Genomic DNA, 17,545 nt, shown 5'->3' with positions numbered 1-17,545 from the left:
GCTAGGGTGAGACTCAAGGACAGAGGGGGTATGAGTCCATGTTATCTTATTATATTCGAGAAATAGGTAGATAGCTTAATATGTGTTCTTTCATTCTTTTATTTTAAGGCAGCTTAAAAAAATAAAAACAGAAGTAATATATGCCCATTTCAGAAGACTTATAAAATAGAAGCCAGCAGAAGAAAATGGAAAGTGTTCAGAAGCTCAGCATCTGGTGGGAGACCACTGCTAATATTTGGTACATATACTTCCAGTCCTTTATCCATTTATATCTATTCACATATAATTATAAAGCTAATTTCATATAGTTCCATTTTTTTAATTGTAAAAAACACATAACATAAAATTACCATAATAACCATTTTAAAGTATACAGCTCAGTAATATTAAGTATATTCATATTGTCGTTAAACAGGTCTTGAGAACTTTTTCATTTTCTAAATCTGAAACTCTATAGCCAAGCAACTTTATTTTACTTAACAGCAAATCATAAACTCTTTCCATAATACCATGATACTGAATATTCTTTGACATTATTTTTAAGGGGTACATATTTTTCCATCACCGTAATTTTAAAAAGTAAAACTTATCACTGGATATTTAGATTATTTCTGTTTTTTCCACCATTACACACAATTTTATGATGAACATTTTTATATACTTTATACATATATTTTTGTATACTTATTTAAATATTTCCTTGCAATAAACTCAGAAGTGGAATTGCTGACTCAAAGGAGATGTACATTTTTAATGTTCTTGATACGACTTTATTTGAGTCTGGCTATGAGAGACTGCACCAATTTACACTTGTATAAGCAGAATGCAACAGCCCATTTCTCCACTCTGCCAGAACTGGGTGTTATCGTCTCTCATCTTTTCTTTACAGACTTTAATTCTTTCTGAAATAAGCCTCATATCAAAAAGGAGTTGCTCCTGGCATCACTGTGGCATGTGTGTATTTCTGAGTAAGCTTGAGTCAGATGCAGGCATGATATTTACATACCTCTACAAACAAGATAGGAAAGATGCCTACTTGGTCTCCAAGCTTGCCTTCTGCCCAGTTCTCATCCACTCTGCCGATCACAGTGATGATGTCATCCTGAAAGAGAGAGAGTCTCGGGTCAGTATTCGCTTACAGTTTTCAGGTTGTGAATGCTTTCGGTGGGGATCAGCTTGGAGTGTAAGGTGCAAGGAGTGTAACTCATCATTTATTTACAAAATCTTCCTGTCAAAATGATCTTTCTCCATAAGGGCAGTTATTTGGGTCACCAAGACCACAAAAGAAATAGAAATAATTTGGAGGATCAATGGAATCCAATAGGAAAACTTGGAAATGTTTCTAATTGTCAATCACCAGCAGAATCTGGGCTTTTCATTTAAATTAATCTGATGGGGCAAATCAAGATGGAAGCCATAGGGAGACGTATTTTTAGCTTAGCAAAAGGAAGAATAAATTTCATTCTAATTTTGAAGACTTTTCAGAACCTGTTCAATTTGTAATACATCAAACGTAAAACAGCTTTTTATTCAAATAGTTCTTCTTAAAAAAGGTTATATGTAGATTTGTGGAAACATTTGAAAATACAGATCAACAAAACACATACAGAATTCTACTGCAATATACATACAGCCACTATTAACACCTTGGTTAACACATTTTTTCCCCCAGATTCTTTTTCATGAAGATAAAACATATATATATATATATATAAAAACATATTGATTTTTTAATTAAGGGGGTACCATTGATGTGCAATCTTATGAAGGTTTCACATGAGTAATGTTGTGGTTACTACATTCACCCAAATTATCAAGTTCCCCCCACATACCCCATTACAGTCACTGTCCGTCAGCATAGTAAGAATAAACACACTGATTTTTAGAAATTTTTGCAAAAACATATGCACATGTATACAGTAAGTACATACGGTTTCGATGTAAAGCTTGATGAATTGTAACACTGACTATATCCATGAAACCCCCATCCACCAAGAGATAGAGAACCTTTCCAGCATCCAGAGGCTGCTTTATGTCCTTTCCCATCATCCACCAAGAGGTAACCACTGCTCTGACGTCTAGTATATGTGTTCGTTTTGCCTGTTCTTGTATCATACAAATGGAGTATGATACCGGCCAATTTGATTTTTGTTTTTTCATGTCATAACACATCAAGGAATATCTTTCTACATCCATACCTATTTATCAATCTAACCCTGCCTATTCATCCACTGATCTCTCTGACCTTCTGGTCCCTTCCCCTCAGTAATTAGAATCCAAATCTAAACTCATTAGTGCATTATACCTTTTCTTAGATTTATCTGTCCTTTTTATAATTGGCAGTCATATATTTTCAGGTCATGACTTCTCTAATACCTGTCCACCCCATCAGACCATGAACTCCGTGTGTGCAGGGCCTGTGTCTGTGTTGTTCACTTCTGTGTCCCCTGCACTTAATACAGTGCCTCCCTTTAGTGGTCATCTAGTAAATATTACTTGAATGCATGCACACGTGCATAAATAAATTGCATAGTTACTGGGATAGAAAACACCAGAAGAGCAGCCTTGTGAGGGGAGATTCTGAGTTTAATCTGGGCGTGCTGACTTCAGGAAGACCACGAGAGTTCCTGGTATAGTCTCAGTCTTCCATAGCATTCCAGAATGGATGGAGCCCTCTCATCTGGGTCCTTTGCCGTGATTTCCCATTTACATGTCTGATCCTTGCACTAGACTGTGGCTCCGTTACAGGGGGACAATGATCCATCACATTATCCCCAGTGGACAGCTTGGCACATGGATGGGCTCAGTGAACGAACAAGCAGGTGGAGTAAGTGTCTCAGTTTGCAATTCAAAGAGGGGCAAAGAAAGCAGATAATGCTTCCTGCTTATGTCTTTCTCCAGCTGTGTCGCCGGAACTCGGTGTCTAATGCCCGGCACAAAGTGGCTAACTAAATAAATGCCTGTGGAACTGAACTGCTTTTTCTGTAGCTGTGTAGTAGTTTAAGCTGCAGGAGGACCTTGCCAGGGAACTCACTGAGGTGACAAGACAATAATGAAGACGAGTATTTCACAATATGGAGGACAGAGAGGTTACCTAGCTTGAGGGAAGTGGACATCAACCTCATTTCTGGCAGGAGTGAATAAAAACGTTTTACAAAACAAAAGATCTTTCCTGGGTTACTGAAGCCACTTCTTGTGCTTATATTTGATCTACTTATTACAAGAAGCAAAAGATGAAAATCACCCCCATTTTGGTTTTTATGAGAGGATTTGATTGTTTAAGAACTAATTCTGAATACACAGAATTAGGGTAGTCTTGATTTCCGTAGAAATGTTACTTGCATGCAGTGAAGAATCATCTAATAGAAAGGAGGAAAAAATATCTTAGGGTACTTAATATGCTTGGAAAATGTATCTTACAATAAGTTATTTATGTATAAAGGTACAATTATGTTATTGAGTGTGTTTGGAGTGTTTTGAATGCAGTTTTTTCAACAACATAGAATGTTGTAAATGAGCACAGTTAGGTGACCAGAATGTGGTCAGCAAGAAAATCCTTATAGATTATTAGCAGTAGGGTAAGATGTATAATAAAGAGGTAAGAGCCGCAGTTTTGCATAGCGCACCATCAGACTGGGTTTGTAAATTTTTGTCCACATGTCTGCTTCTCCCACTACTCTGTCTCAGGGCAGCGACCGTGACTTGTTCATGCTGTATTCCCTGTGCCTGCAAAGAAGAGGTGCTCAAAAGTGATTGTGGAATGAATGAATGAATATGTGAATACTTTTTGTAATCACAATAGAAAAGTTTCATCAAACTCTTACTAGTAGATTTCTCTGGCAACTTCACTTCCATATAGTTTGAATTAGACATGCACATGACATATATATGTGCACATATACACATGTCTACATTACATATAAAATATACATAATTAAAAAAATCAGCAAATATTAAACAAACAACTCCAGGTTCTGCCACAAGTCTCCTGTGGTCGCTGGTGACCTCAGTGGCCACCTGAATCTTACCTTGAGGAAGGTCAGGCAGTCCTTGTTCTCACTCTTGTCCTTGTCTCGTAGGTCAAAGTTGTAGAGGGCCCGGCAGAGTGGGGGCGGCTGGGGCAGCTGCTCGATGACTTGAACGGAGCTGGCTGGGAAGGTCCCACTGACCCCATTGACCTCCCCCTGGTACCAGCTCCCGTCCAGCCGTCTCCGGAGGAGGATGACGTCTCCCTTATTAAATCTCAGGTCACCAGGACTCTGCCCTCGGTAGTTGCATAAGGCCTTCGCTCGAGGCACCTGCGGGGGTACAGACCAATCAAACATGTACTTAGCTTAGAGGCTGAAGGAACAGAAAGGATCATATTAATTCTAATTACTGAGCCCTTCCTATGTGCTAAGAGCTGTTGGTGGGTCATCTCGCTTATCTGTTGAGTTGATGCTTTTATTATCCCCATTTCTAAGAAGGGTGACTGAGGTATAGAGTGGTTCAGTAGCTTGCCCAAGGTGACCCAATGGGGCGATGTCAGATATGGGGTCTGGACGCAGGCTTCCTGATTTTAGAGTTCCTGTTCTTAATCACTATGCAGGGAACAGGGGTTTTGAGTTGACTCCACAATGATGTGAACTGGAGTGAGACTCTTTCTGGGGCGTGAATACTGATTTTAAATCCTGGTTTCACCTCTTTCTTCATGTGTGACTGTGATCAAGTGATTTAATCTTTCTAAACTGTATTCATTTATAACATGGGGCAATCCTGGCATGCCTGCCGCACGGGGGTAGTTGTGAGGATCAAATCATATTCATCGTGCATTTAGCATAGTATGTGCTCAAAAAATGACATCTCTTGTAATTACCATCTATCATGGAGGGCTAACGGTACCAGTTCTGCCTACTCGACAGTGCTGATGGGAGGAAAACAGAGGCGGAACCCCCTGAGGATAGAAAGTGTTATTGACAGTGATACAACATCATTTGTCTTCCGCCTCTTCTAGGAAGTGTGAAGCTCAAGAGTGTTTGGATCATTAGGAAGCACAACAGAGACAAAGAAACAGTCAGAAATCAATCATTGGTCTTAAAAAAATCAGCTAAAGAACTGTCAGTTGTCACATCAGTTGTCTGTCTAAATACTTATATCAGTCAAATGCATTTTTTTTCGTAATTGAAACTGGTTTCTCCACACAAAAGTGGTCCCATGCTGGTCTTGCTTGAAGTCATTTTGGTAAACTGAAAGTTCTAATAACTTAGGTTTAACGAAAGCCCTTTGGTGTCACCTGGGACTGTATTTCCCTTTGTGTTTTCCTCCGCACTGGGGTGGAGGGCGCGGTCTCGCTATTCTGAAGGGAGCATAGGAGACATTACTTCCATTCTTCAAGCACCTTCCAAGCCTGCCATGTTCATTTCAAAAGGGATTTCAAGCAGCTTAAGGGGAGAGACAAGAACAGGGCAGCACCGTGTGGGTGGGATGGCAGAGCCATGCTTTTCTGCTGGCCCCTGAATCCAGTAAGGAGAGCCGGGGAGTCAGAGAACCGGAGGCACGCAGCTCATCCTCAGGAAGCTAGGGCACGAGTGATCAAAGGTGTGTGTACCCAGAGGGCAGCACGGCGCTGTGGGTATAAATGGATTTGGCTGAATAAATTATGATATATCCAGACAATGGAAAACCCTGCAGTCATTAAAATTGATGATGTTGATCTATAATTAATAACATTTGAGAGTTACTCATGATATACCGTCAAGTATGACAGAAGAGGTTAAAAACAATTAAGAAGACTAGGCTTTGATTATAAATATATGCATATGTTTTTACGTGGGGAAAATGCTAGATGGCTATATACCAACAATTTAAGAGTGGTTATTTCTAAGTGGTGAGACTTTTGAGTATAAAAAAAAAGTATTAATAGCCTATTAAAAGTGGGTAAGAGATAAAATGAATGAAGTTGGGGGATGAGAAGTGGAAGGTTTGGGAGGAATTCAGGAATAAAATAAGCCAAGCTGAGTAGGATCAACAAACCATGCAACTGTCTTTTGGGAGAAGGTCTTCCCGACCTGAGAAATAAGCAGGTAGAAGCAGGATGAGACAGAGGATTTCTGGGAAGTGGTCTGAATCTCTTAGACAACTAGGGTTGGATATATCAAGGGACAATAGTTGTCCCACCATATTTCTTCTCCCAATTTTCCATTGTAATAGAAATCATGTTTTTCTGGGTACATTCCTGGAACACTGCCACATTTTCCAGCCTCCCTGACAGTTAAGCTCTGGCCAGTGGGTATAAGCAAGTTCTAGGAATGTCCTTACTGGGAGAGACTGGTTTTCTTTTTCCTTTCTTCCATTTTGCTATGTGGAATGCAGACGTGATTGCTGGAGCTCTAGTTGCCATCTTGAACAGTGAGGATGAGGGTTACACCTAAAGAGGGAAGCATGTAGTCTGGGTTGTAGAGCTGTCAGACAAGTTCTGGACTATTTTAATTCCAGACTGTTGTCTGAAAGCTAAGTAAACTTACAGCTTGCATAAGACACTGTTCCTTTGATGTGTAAAAGGAAAAGAAAAGGAAGCAAGAATGAAAAAATTAAGAAAAAAAGAATTGAAGCCCCTCTGACTCTGCGTAACAATGTTACTGTCAGTAGCTAGTATTTATTCAGTGCTTCTTCCTACGTACCAGGGATCAGAGAGGTGAAGAAGTTGCCCAAGTTTGCAAAGCTAGAAAGTGGTGGATTTAAGATTCGAGCTCAGGCCTGTCCATCCTCAAGCCCAAGCTCTTAACCATTCAGCCAGTGTTTCTCAAATTCTACGGTTCATCTGAATCAGAATCTTGGGAGATGTTAAAAATGCAGATTTCCCATCCATGGCCTATTTGAATGGAATCTCTTGGCGTGTGGTTCATGTTTAACACATCAAGTAGCTGCATGTTTACCAAACTCCCCAGCATTGACGTTTGAAGCCCCTGGTCTGTAATATATCTTATTTTATCTAAAATAGGAGACATGGAGTTTTGATGTAGGTTTTATAAACGGCTAAGCTGCTTTTATTCCTCTTTCTGTGAAAAAATTCCAGTGCAAGTGGCTTATATATTTTAATAACTACTTTGCAAGTATATTAAACTGAAGTTGCACAAAATGCTTAAATCTCTTTGAAGACGCATAGACTTTGAAACACTGACGTAGCACTAATTGCTCGACCACCTTCATCTCTTCTCCACCTCCCCTCAGTAGAGGTGAGCACTGTGGAAGCGACTTCTATTTTTAAAATGAAGGCTCTTTTCATTTCCCCTGGAATTCTCAGTTCTACAGTCAGACTGTGGAGAAGGTGAAGGTTCCTGTGGCCAGGATTCTCACCTGACTGTGGTTGGATAGCTCATTACACATGTGTGGACAATACATCGTCATTGACAATATATAAAGAGCTCCTCCCAGTGCTCTGGGCTGCACGGCTGCAGGGGAGCAGAGGCTGGAGTGGCGGCAGCACAGAGGACAGAGACTGAGACGGCTGCGGAGGTGGAGAGGCCTGGAGGCAGAGGCCGGCTTGCTGCAGGCAGACTTGCTGTGAGTGGACGGGATTCTAGTGATTGACCTGCCACGGTGGGATATAAACTCTTTTACCCCAAGAATATTCCACGGTCATTTTTTCATTCTCACTGGATCCATAGTGAACTTGCCCAGGGCTGAAACCCATTGGCAAGACAATACTTACAGGAAACAATGGCTTCCATGCTGTAAAGAGGGCGGTGGGGAGGGAGGGAGAGAGAATCTGAAGAGAAGGAAATTAACATTTGTTGTGGTTCTGGCAAGCTACAGAAAGTTTTTGTACGTTATTCTGTTCTATAAATATTATTGCACTTTTCATGTGTTATTTCATCCATATGATCTCAAAGGCTGATGAATTAGGTGGTATCACCCCATTTTATTGATGAAGAAACAGAAAGTTCTGAGATGTTCAATGTCACTGTGCAAGGTCGCACAGACAGTGTAGGGCAGCCCCGAGACTGAGTGAGGCTCGGCGGACCTCAGAGCCCAGGGGCTCCGACCACCCGCATTCTCTTTCATCCAGCGGACGCCACCGAGTAAGTGTTGCATTCATGAAACTCATCTGGGGCTCTGTTTTATAATCAAAATCTGAATAGAGTGTGAGTGCAATTTGCCTGCTGCTGGCTGCATTAGCATGAGTTATTGAACTCCAGGGCCCTCACCGAAAAGTTAAGCACCTGAAGAGACTTGGCTGGTTGATTCTATCCAGGCCTCAACTGTTCTCTCAAGGGAAAATGAGTCCACGTTCCGTATCAGCGATCGCTTGTTCCGTTGTTAGGAACAGCTTTTATCATGCACCCTCCACAGGCACCAGGCGGGAGGGGAGTGCAGAGAAAGTGGGTGTGGAGGTCTCACAGCCGGGTTATTACCACGCTTGTTTTCCTGGTGTTTTTCAGAAAGCCAGATGATCTGATGGAAGCTTGTGTGTTCCTATGAAGCTTTCCTTTTCTGAGGTTCAAAAGGCCCAAGACATCTGTGCTTTGTCTGTTCACTTGTCACCTCCCTGGGGTCAGAGAGCCACGAGGACCATGCTTTTGATGGAGGGATAATGTGTAGAACCCAGAAACAAGGAAACAAGAACATGCGGAGACATTAGTAGTAAAATTATGTCAGAGTAATTTTGTATGTTAGTTGTAAAATCATGGCAAGCTTCCCTTCTCTGAGGAGACCCCTGTTTGCTCTCCATCTGCTGATGGGCATGTCATTCACTCCGGTTGTACCACACACATAGGGGCATGTGCCCTGCTGGGCCAGAGCACCTGAAGCCCCCTGACACAGTGGTTGGCACAGGGCAGTCATCTGTCCCAAACGGGGCCAAGGAGAATCCTCTCTGAGGTTGGTAGATCGATGCCTCACTGGAATGCGCTTTCAGGAGGTAAGCCTCGGACTCCCAGTAGTGAAAGTTCCCAGGCCGCAGACACACCTTCTGAATGAGGCTGCAGAAGGCAGCAGGACTACGACGCAGGGAGACGGGCACCGAGATGGGTGCAGCGCCTTGACAGTGCGATCTGAATGCTCAGATCCTGCTGGGCCTGAACGGTACCCAGTTACATGAGCTCATATCCCCAGTGTTTTATTACTTAAACTACTTGGAGTTATTTTCTGGCATTTGAAACTGAACAAGTCCTGACCTTTACATATTAAAAATCCAGAAATAACAAAACTGCATAACACAGACATATTCAAAGAGTAGAATTCAGAAACAGCCGAGGTCTACTGCCAGTGAGCCCTGAGCTTATTTCCCCCTTGGAAATAATGAAGGAGGCATGTGGACTGATAACAAAGAAAGAGAAAAGGAGCCCACGTGAAGCAGGATCACCACAGTGACAGTACAGGGGAGAGGGCAGAGCCGGGGCGAGAACTCGGGGTGCTGGGAGAGTGAGCCCCTCAGCCTGCACCAGGGGCACTGCCCGCTGGCCTGGGAGAGGGCTGGCCGGGCCCTGTCCACTCCTTGGGTCAGGTAGGGCCAGAGTCAACAGGCTGCGCTGACTGTTCACCTCCCTGAGCTGGTCATGAGATCACCCACTGCTGGACACAGGGGCCGGCAGAAAACATCCTGGCCTTTGGCTCGAGTTACCATCCACCAGGCTATGGATTCTCCATTGTGGAATTCAGAATGTGTGTCTCGGGCACCTCTCCGTCTATGACTCTGAGCCCTGGATGCAGCGGGTGTTTGATAAATGCTTAATGAATGAATGAATTTGTGAATTAATCAAGAAACATCCAGAAATTGCCATTCCTGGAGGAAAAGGATACATGCAAGGTTAATACATATGACCAAGAATGATGATTTGAAAGCAGATCTGTTGACATGAACTGGAAAATAAAAAAGGAGAGTTTTGATCATATTGTCAAAATTGCCCTGAGTTTTAATAATTTGGTCTGGCACACACTCAAAAAGGGTTCCATATTCAAATAAGTGAAGGAAACAGTGGGTTAAGCAAAGTCACACAGGTTTCTTTGCTGACTGGCTTCTCAGAAGCTGTATTCTGCTAATGTGATTTTCTATTTGCATCTGGAGCACTTTGCAAGATCAGCAGAAGAGGCCTTGGGAATGCTGGGTAAGGGAAATGTGACTTCCCCTGTGACTTTACTCTGTTGGTGACACAAAGGGTCAACTAACTGTCCTGGACCCTAACTTCCTAGTTGCTGCTGAGCCAACTGAGTCACCTTCCCTCCCTCCCTGTGATAATCTTTTTGGAGACTTTGGGCAATGAAGTGCACGTTAGAAAGTGCTGGCAGGCCCTTGTTCACATGGTCCGCTTCTCTGGTAAGAAGGGGGAACCCCTCAGGGCTCACTCAACAGGATCAAGGCCATCTGCTGCTAGGGGGCTTGAGATCACCAGAAGGGGGTCGTGGTACTGTGATCTTCCTAAGTGGAAATTCCTGAAAATGGGCATTCAAATTTGAGGCCAGGCTTATGATACATTCTATGTGAGTTTCTTTTCTTCACAGAGGTTTTAACATATTCAGGGGAGGTACTAAGGTGCAAGAGAACACAGGTATTAGAGTCAAGTAGGATATTGCTTTGCATTCTGGCTTTTGACACTGGCCAAATCTCTTAGCCTTCATGATCCGCAGTTTGGGTCATTCACAAACTAGGGCTAATACTGTATCTTTCTGTGCAGGAAACTTGGTAAGTCTGGGTTATCCAAACCCTGCATATTCCAATGGAAGGTCTGGCCCTTGACTTGGGAGATAACCTCTAAGTCCTTGGAATACGCTGCCTGTCCAGAGACAGCTTGTTTACCTTGGGACATAGCAGATAGCCTCAGCCAACGATGTGATTTATGGTGGGGGACTTGGGTCATGTAGTAGAACCTGACCTCTGGAGGGGCTGGAGATTAAGGTCAGCTGCACGGGAGGTCAGTCATGCCTACGTGGACATCAGGTCTCAGGTGAGCGTCCTTGGTTAGCAAAGCTTCAAGTGTGTTGTCCTGCATGGTCGCTGGGCAAAGCAAGGGCTGTCTGCACGACTCCCCTGTGGGAGGGCCGCTGAAGGCTCGTGACTGTCTTTCTTGGACACCGTGCTGGGCGCTTTTTTCCATTTCTGACTTTAATTTTTACCCTTTCACTGTAATAAGCCATAACGGTCAGTATAAGAGCTCTGCTGAGGTCTATGAGCCCTTCTGGTGAATCACTGACTGAAGGGGGTCTTGGGAACCTCTGAACACACTTCCTCGTGGGCTTGTTGAGAGGACTGAGGAGATAAATCACACAGAGTGCTTGGTAGGACGTTTGGCAAGTGTAAGTGTTCAATAAATAAGGATGTTTAGTGATTTTGCCCAAAGGAAGGGAGGGGGGTGATGAGCTTGCGGGTACTCCTGGCCTGACTTTTCCAGCCCTACTCATGATTCATTGTCTCTTTCACTAGAAATGTCTTTAGTGTCAACTACAACAGGCATTGTCTAGTTGGGGAGGTAAAGATCAAACTTATAAATACATATATTATTAGAATTTGGAGTAAAAGTTACAGAAGAAAAGAGACGGGAAGGCAACCAGTGTAAAGAAGGTCATTACTGGTCCCGTGTCTGCAGCTGGAATTCCACTGCAGTCTCCATTCCACTCTCCGACCTCCGTCATGCACCTGTTTCTCCTTCCCCCGGTGCTTTATCTCAGACGTGTCTTCTTTCAGTCCTAGGCAGAGGGCTGGGGCGCCACAGCTCGCCATCTCCCTTTCCTTATCTATGTCCCCGCCGCTTCGAGTCGGTGGGCGTGGCATTCTGCCTCCCTCTTGTAATCGAGTATCAATCAGTCACCCAGGCTAGGCCAGACTTCTGTCCCCGGGTCCCTCCCCCCTTCTTCCTGGGTGGTCAGGGACCCTGTAGCAGCAAAGAAGTGATGGAAGCAGGCATTTACACCAGTGGGCACACCATTAGCACGCTTTCATTCTCCCGTCCAAACATTTCTGTGAGGTTGCTTTGCGGCGACCTCATCCCCCCATCACAGGAGGTGATCTCAGACATGTTCACAGTCGTGTCCCTGGCTCCTGCATGAGCTGCTTCTTAATAAATAGCTTGTGATTGCTTTTGAAGTGGCCTGGGTGCGAGGTCCCAGAGGTGTTCACGGGATAGCGCTGATTCTCCAGGGAGCAAGGCACCTCTTCCTACAGGGGGTGCAGGGTCCCTGCGAGGCAGGGCCGGGGGTGCCGGGCGCCTGAAGGACAAGGGCAGGAGCTATCCGGCTCATCCCGGGAGGCGATTCTGCTCCCTCCCTTTATCCACATTTTCAGAGCGGGCTTTCCCAGGAGGGGTGGCACCTGGCGGAGGAGCCGCTTTTCACATGGTTTGAGAACTGAGCCGGATCCTACATGCAGGGGGAGCAAAGGTGAGTCGAGTGACTCTCCCACCACCACTGCCTCCCCTGGCTTAAGGGAAAAAGAGGCTCTGGCTGTGTGCACACCGGCCTTCTCCCCCAGGCTGCTTCTCTCTTACCAGTCAGGGTGAAGATTCCTGGAGCTGAAGGAGGCATGACTAATGGCAGCACGGCCCAGGCAAGCAGCAGACGTTTCGGATCATGGGGCCATTGGGTTGGGGGTCGGAAGTGGCCCCTAGATGTGACACACGACTTAGAAACTTGTGTTCTTGAGTGAGGCGCTGAACTGCAGGCCTCGGTTTCCTCAAGTGCAGAGCCAAGGCGGCGATTTTTACTATTTCTTCCAACTCTAAAGATAACAGGATCCTAAGGTGAATGATCAGAGCTCCAGGGGCATCTTGAAAGTACTCCAGAAATGAAGGTTGTGGGTGAGACAAAACCAAATCGGTAGAATGTTGGTAACTGTTGAAGTTGGAATCATGGGTGGAAGGTGATTTATTACACTGTTCTCTCTTCTGAGTATGGTCCTCCTTACGATTGCCAGTGAAGTAAAGGTGCCCCTGGTGGGGAGGAATGAAGTGACCAAGTGCTCCAGGCTCAGAAAGGCGGACGGTGTGGAGCAGGGCTGGGGCCTGAGCTGGTCCTCTGTTGCCAAGTCACATCTCGATCCTTGAAGACTTGCGTGTTTGCGTGCGTGCATACTTATGCCTATGTGCACTTTGATTCGGTGAGAGCAAAGGAGAAGACCTACATGGCTCTTGCTGGAAACAGCACGCCCGAGGAGGTTAGAGCTCTTTCCTTTTAGTCCTGCTGTTCTTGTAGCGAAGATTTTCACCACCCGGACCTCCTGCAAATCTGCAGCTTGGCTGGCCTCTTTCAAATCAAAATTGAGAAGGTTCCTCTCCTTTACAGCAAATGAAACAGACATGACTGCAGAGAAGCACTGTGCCTGCCTCCGGAGCTGGGCCCCCCATAAGGAGCGAGGGGGCTGAAGGCCTGTGCATCATCTGTCCCACTGGGCATGGGGTCATTTCCGCAGAAAGCCTGAATTTAGGGAAACCCTCTGAAAGCCCCTAGAAATGGAAGCTATCTCTGATAATTAAGCTGTAGAAGTATTTCGGCCGCTATTTGGAATCATTTGTCACTCAGAGATAGAGTCAATAGTCCTTTTAGGAATATGAGATATTGCAAAATACGTGGACAGCTATTTTTTCCCATAAGGTCGTATGCAGACAGGCGCAACGTCTTTGGCCTCACCCCTCCCTTCTCCATCTCTGTTTTTGGGTTTTGCTGCCTCCTCCCCTGAGGCTGAGCTGGTCTCCTTTCTTGTGAGCCACTGCGCCCATCCCTCCCTGTCCCAGTTCTCGTCTCCCTGTTCTGTACTTGCCGGCTGACTTGTCTGACCGCCCACCAGCTTTGGGCCCTGTGGCCGCAGCGCCTGTGACTTACTCAGCTCTGTGCCCCCAGTGCCTGACACGGTGGTGCCAGCCACTCACTCATTCAGTGCAAATGTACCAAAATGCCTACCACTAAAAAAGACACAATATCCACCTTTGTGGGTCTCACACACTAGGGGCGCCTCAACAAGCATTTGTTGGACGAATGAACAAATAACTAAGGGAATATTAAGCCTCACCATGCCGCTTAAACCCAACTCCAGCTTTGGTATTTTGGCGTCTTTGCTCCTGATGTGAAACTCCAGCACTGTCAGCCGGTTGTTTCCCAGGCCTAGGGGGGATCCAGGCGTGCTAGCCGCATGTGCACACAGTCTTTTTCCAGGCCCTTCTTTTAGAAGGCCCGTTGTTTATTCGTGCTGTGAGCTGTGTCCGTAGTCCAGTTTTTCCAGCGGATGCCTGCCTTGGGGGTTCCCATTGTTGAAGACTTTTTCTTTCCCACGTGTCCTCTTAACACGAGTACAGTTCCCACCTCAGGCGGCCGGGATGAGTGACAAGAGCACCAGCTGCAGCTCCGGGAAAGGGGGCAGAAGGCAGCCAGGAGGTATCTTTTTCTGCCTATTCAGAACATTGAGATCCGACTTACCACTGGCTGCCTGTGGGTCTGAGCGGCTCCAGTGTCATTGCTGTGCCCTGGGCGTCCCTGACCCCCTTGGGCACGTCTGGGGGTGGGCAGCGTGAAGGGGCGGCCCGGCTCTTCTCTGCCCTAAAGGCTGTCTTTGGGGCGGCCTGTTCAGACGGCAGAAAAAGTGATAGACCCACTCTTTCAAAAGTCTTTCTTGCTGCAGATGGACATTGCTTGATAAGTGCTGCCCAGATTCCTACTCATTTCTTTACTTCCCTCCTCTCTCAGGGTGTGCTGGTACACCAGCTCTCCAGAAAAGAAAAAAAAAAAGCCCTGATTTGTAGTGTTTGCCAATTTCCCCGGTGTAAATACTCCTGCCTTGGCTACCAAGCAACGTCACCGAATATGGAGTTGGGAAGACGTGAGACAGGTGTGTTATTTATTGCCTTTCACGAGCCAGCAGGAGCTGTTCCCACCGACACCACAGGGCTCCCTAACTCACACTCGCTCCAGAAGTCAGGGTGCTCTAGTCTAGCACCACTGTCTTTCTTTCTACAACTGGGATTTTAGGATATGGTTTATAAGTCCTTTTGTCGGCTGTGTCACGAGGGTGTAACCACAGCATTGCGTGGTATTGTCAGGCCAGTCATAGAGGAAGAAACGGGGCACAGGGGGCTATGACTTGCCTCAGCTCGCAGAGCTGGGGTTTACTCAGGTCTTAGCTCTCCGCTCTCGACGCCGGCATCCGCCTCTCGCGCTGCCCACCGCAGCCACGCTGACCATCCTACTGTGCTACCGGTGCTGCAGGGACTCCTGCCTCTCCTGTTCTTGCCAGAAGATTCCCTCTGCACTCTATCCTCTGCCTCTCCCACCCAAATGCTCTTTGTCTTCTAGGTCTCGGCTTAAGCATTACGTCCCTGAATGTCCGTGTCAGGGTCAGGGATCTCTCCCACGTGCCTTTATGACACTCTCTAGCACCACCATCATTTTATCTGTCAGATGGTGTCTAAGTAGCTGGTTTGTTGATCTGCCTCTCCACCAGACTGTAAACCTGGCTTGGGGAGAAATTTGTATCTAGCTCACCATTGATCCTAGTGCAAGCATAGTGCCTGGCCCCAATAAGTATTTATCAAATCAATAAATCCATGAATGATGGTCCCCTAGTCCCAGATTCACTGAATGCTTCGTTTTCTATGCTGTCTCCTATCAGGGCCGCAAAGCATCCATCTCCTCATAGATGGGCTGAGGGTTTCTCAGGAACCCGGGGAGGCTCCTGCTAGAATGCACAACCACAGACGTCTCCATTGTCAGTTGGAGCTGATCACCTCCCCTGCCTTGCCAGGGCCCCTCTGGGCTTTGCAAACTGTCACAGAAGCAAGCTGAGAAACCTGTTTGGCGTGCTATGAAATGTGCTCATTACACACATGCCACGACAAAGACACGGGAGTAGGAGGCTCCAGCCAGAAGCACCTGCAACTCTGGGAAAGGAGGGTGTTTAGGAACATCCTGGAACCAGCAGGTCCTGGAACCAGGAGGTCGGATCACACCTGCAAGACGAAGCCTGTCGGATCAGCAGCGACTCCTTCTACTTCCCTCTGAAGAGGCAGGAAAGGGCTGGGCTGCGGGCTTGCTGGCATATCGCCGACCTCTTAGCCCCACGGAGTCTCATACGCACCTGAGGTGCTCATTTCAAACATCTAGTCATCATCTGAAACACAGGCAGCTTCCCCTTAAAGCAGGCAGGACTCACCTGACACATTAGTTACCCCCCTCCCATTCCCTGGCTGCCTCGTCATAAAACCTCCAGGAGTGCATCTTTACTGTTGAGCATATACGAGAACAAAATAATCTACCAATCATGAGAGGATCCGATGATGCCTCTAGAAGCATTCTGCCCAATAGAAACTCCTGAGATGACGGAACTGTGCCCGTAATACAGTGGCCACCAGCCACACGTGGTTACTGAGCATTTCCCATGTGGCTCACGTGACTGAAGAAATGGATTTAAAATTTTGTTTACCTTTCATTAATTTAAATTTAAAGGTAAGTGGCCACATGTGGCTAGTGGCTACTATACTGGACAGCATAGCTCTAGATACTAATTAATCAGTTACAGGAAACATGGGACCAAAGAACATATTAAATGACACCTAAGGGATGCAATAGGGAAATTTAAAAAATGGGAAACTATAAGACAAATGACCCAATTCCTTTAATAAATGCATTGCAAGGAAAACAAGAAGAGTGTGTGTGTGTCTGAAAGTGTGAAACCTAGAAATGAAAAGAAACATAAGAGGCCTATCAGTCAAATGCAATATATGGACCTTGCTGGATCTTAATTCAAACAAACCAATTATTAAACAATTATGAGACAAATGGGGGAATCTGAATACTGACAGGATCTTTGATGATATCAAGGCATTTTTAGATGTGGTAATGGTATTGAGACTATGTTAAAAAAAATAAGAGTCCTCACCTTATAAAGGTACCAATTAAATTGTTTACAGATGAAAGAGAATGATATATGGGCTTCGTCTCAATTCAGTTAGTAGGGGGAGAAAGTGAGTGGGGTATAGATGAAATAAGATTGGCCTATGTTAGCTCTGGAAGCCAAGGTGGTGGGTACATAGAAGTTTGCTATTATTATTTTCTTTATATTTAGAAATTTTCATAAGAAAAAGTTAAAAAAGTTATCAGAGGAATGCCAATGCTGGTGAGAATAAGGGCAAAGAGGCATTTTCTTTTTGAATGTTGGGAGCTTAAAATTTCATCTGAGAAGGCAATTTGGGTATATTGATCAAAATTAAAGTTTGTGTTCTTTTTGATCCAGGAATCTTAGACATTTCTCCTACAGACATACACAATCTATGTACAATATTGTGAAGTGCAGGGTTGTTTATAATAGTGAAGAATTGGAAATGGCCTAAATGTGCCTCAGTCATGGACCGGGTAGGTAAAGGATGGCAGGGAACTACTGCGGCATGCTAAGCGGATTCAGAGAGCGCGAGATAGATCAGTGTGGACTGTTATCACAAAGGTGCCAATGATATATTCTTAGGTTAAAAAACACATGACAAAAAAAAACATATACATAGATAAAGCCTTAAAAAAACATACACTGAACCAATCTGGGGAGGGTAGATCATAATTCTACTAAAATGAGCCCGAGTTGCTGTGTTATTTGTGG

At 45.2% G+C, this 17,545-nt stretch overlaps 1 protein-coding gene across 2 annotated transcripts in view; it reads right to left on the bottom strand.

Annotated features, from left to right (window-relative positions):
- Positions 1 to 17,545, bottom strand: part of SH3RF2 (SH3 domain containing ring finger 2) — a 100,490-nt gene that overhangs the window by 51,122 nt on the left and 31,823 nt on the right. Inside the window, exons 3-4 of one of the 2 annotated variants that reach the window (XM_036894863.2) lie at positions 4,029 to 4,298; positions 1,007 to 1,102 (exon numbers count right to left, since the gene is read on the bottom strand). In XM_036894863.2, coding sequence (XP_036750758.2) covers positions 1,007 to 1,102; positions 4,029 to 4,298 — 366 coding nt within the window. The remainder of the gene's footprint in view (positions 1 to 1,006; positions 1,103 to 4,028; positions 4,299 to 17,545) is intronic. The other variant, XM_036894879.2, reaches the window with a different exon arrangement.

The sequence above is a fragment of the Manis pentadactyla genome, chromosome 13 (genome assembly GCF_030020395.1).
Source record: "Manis pentadactyla isolate mManPen7 chromosome 13, mManPen7.hap1, whole genome shotgun sequence".
NCBI classification, from domain to species: domain Eukaryota; kingdom Metazoa; phylum Chordata; class Mammalia; order Pholidota; family Manidae; genus Manis; species Manis pentadactyla.
This window is presented reverse-complemented; position numbering and strand designations above follow the sequence as displayed.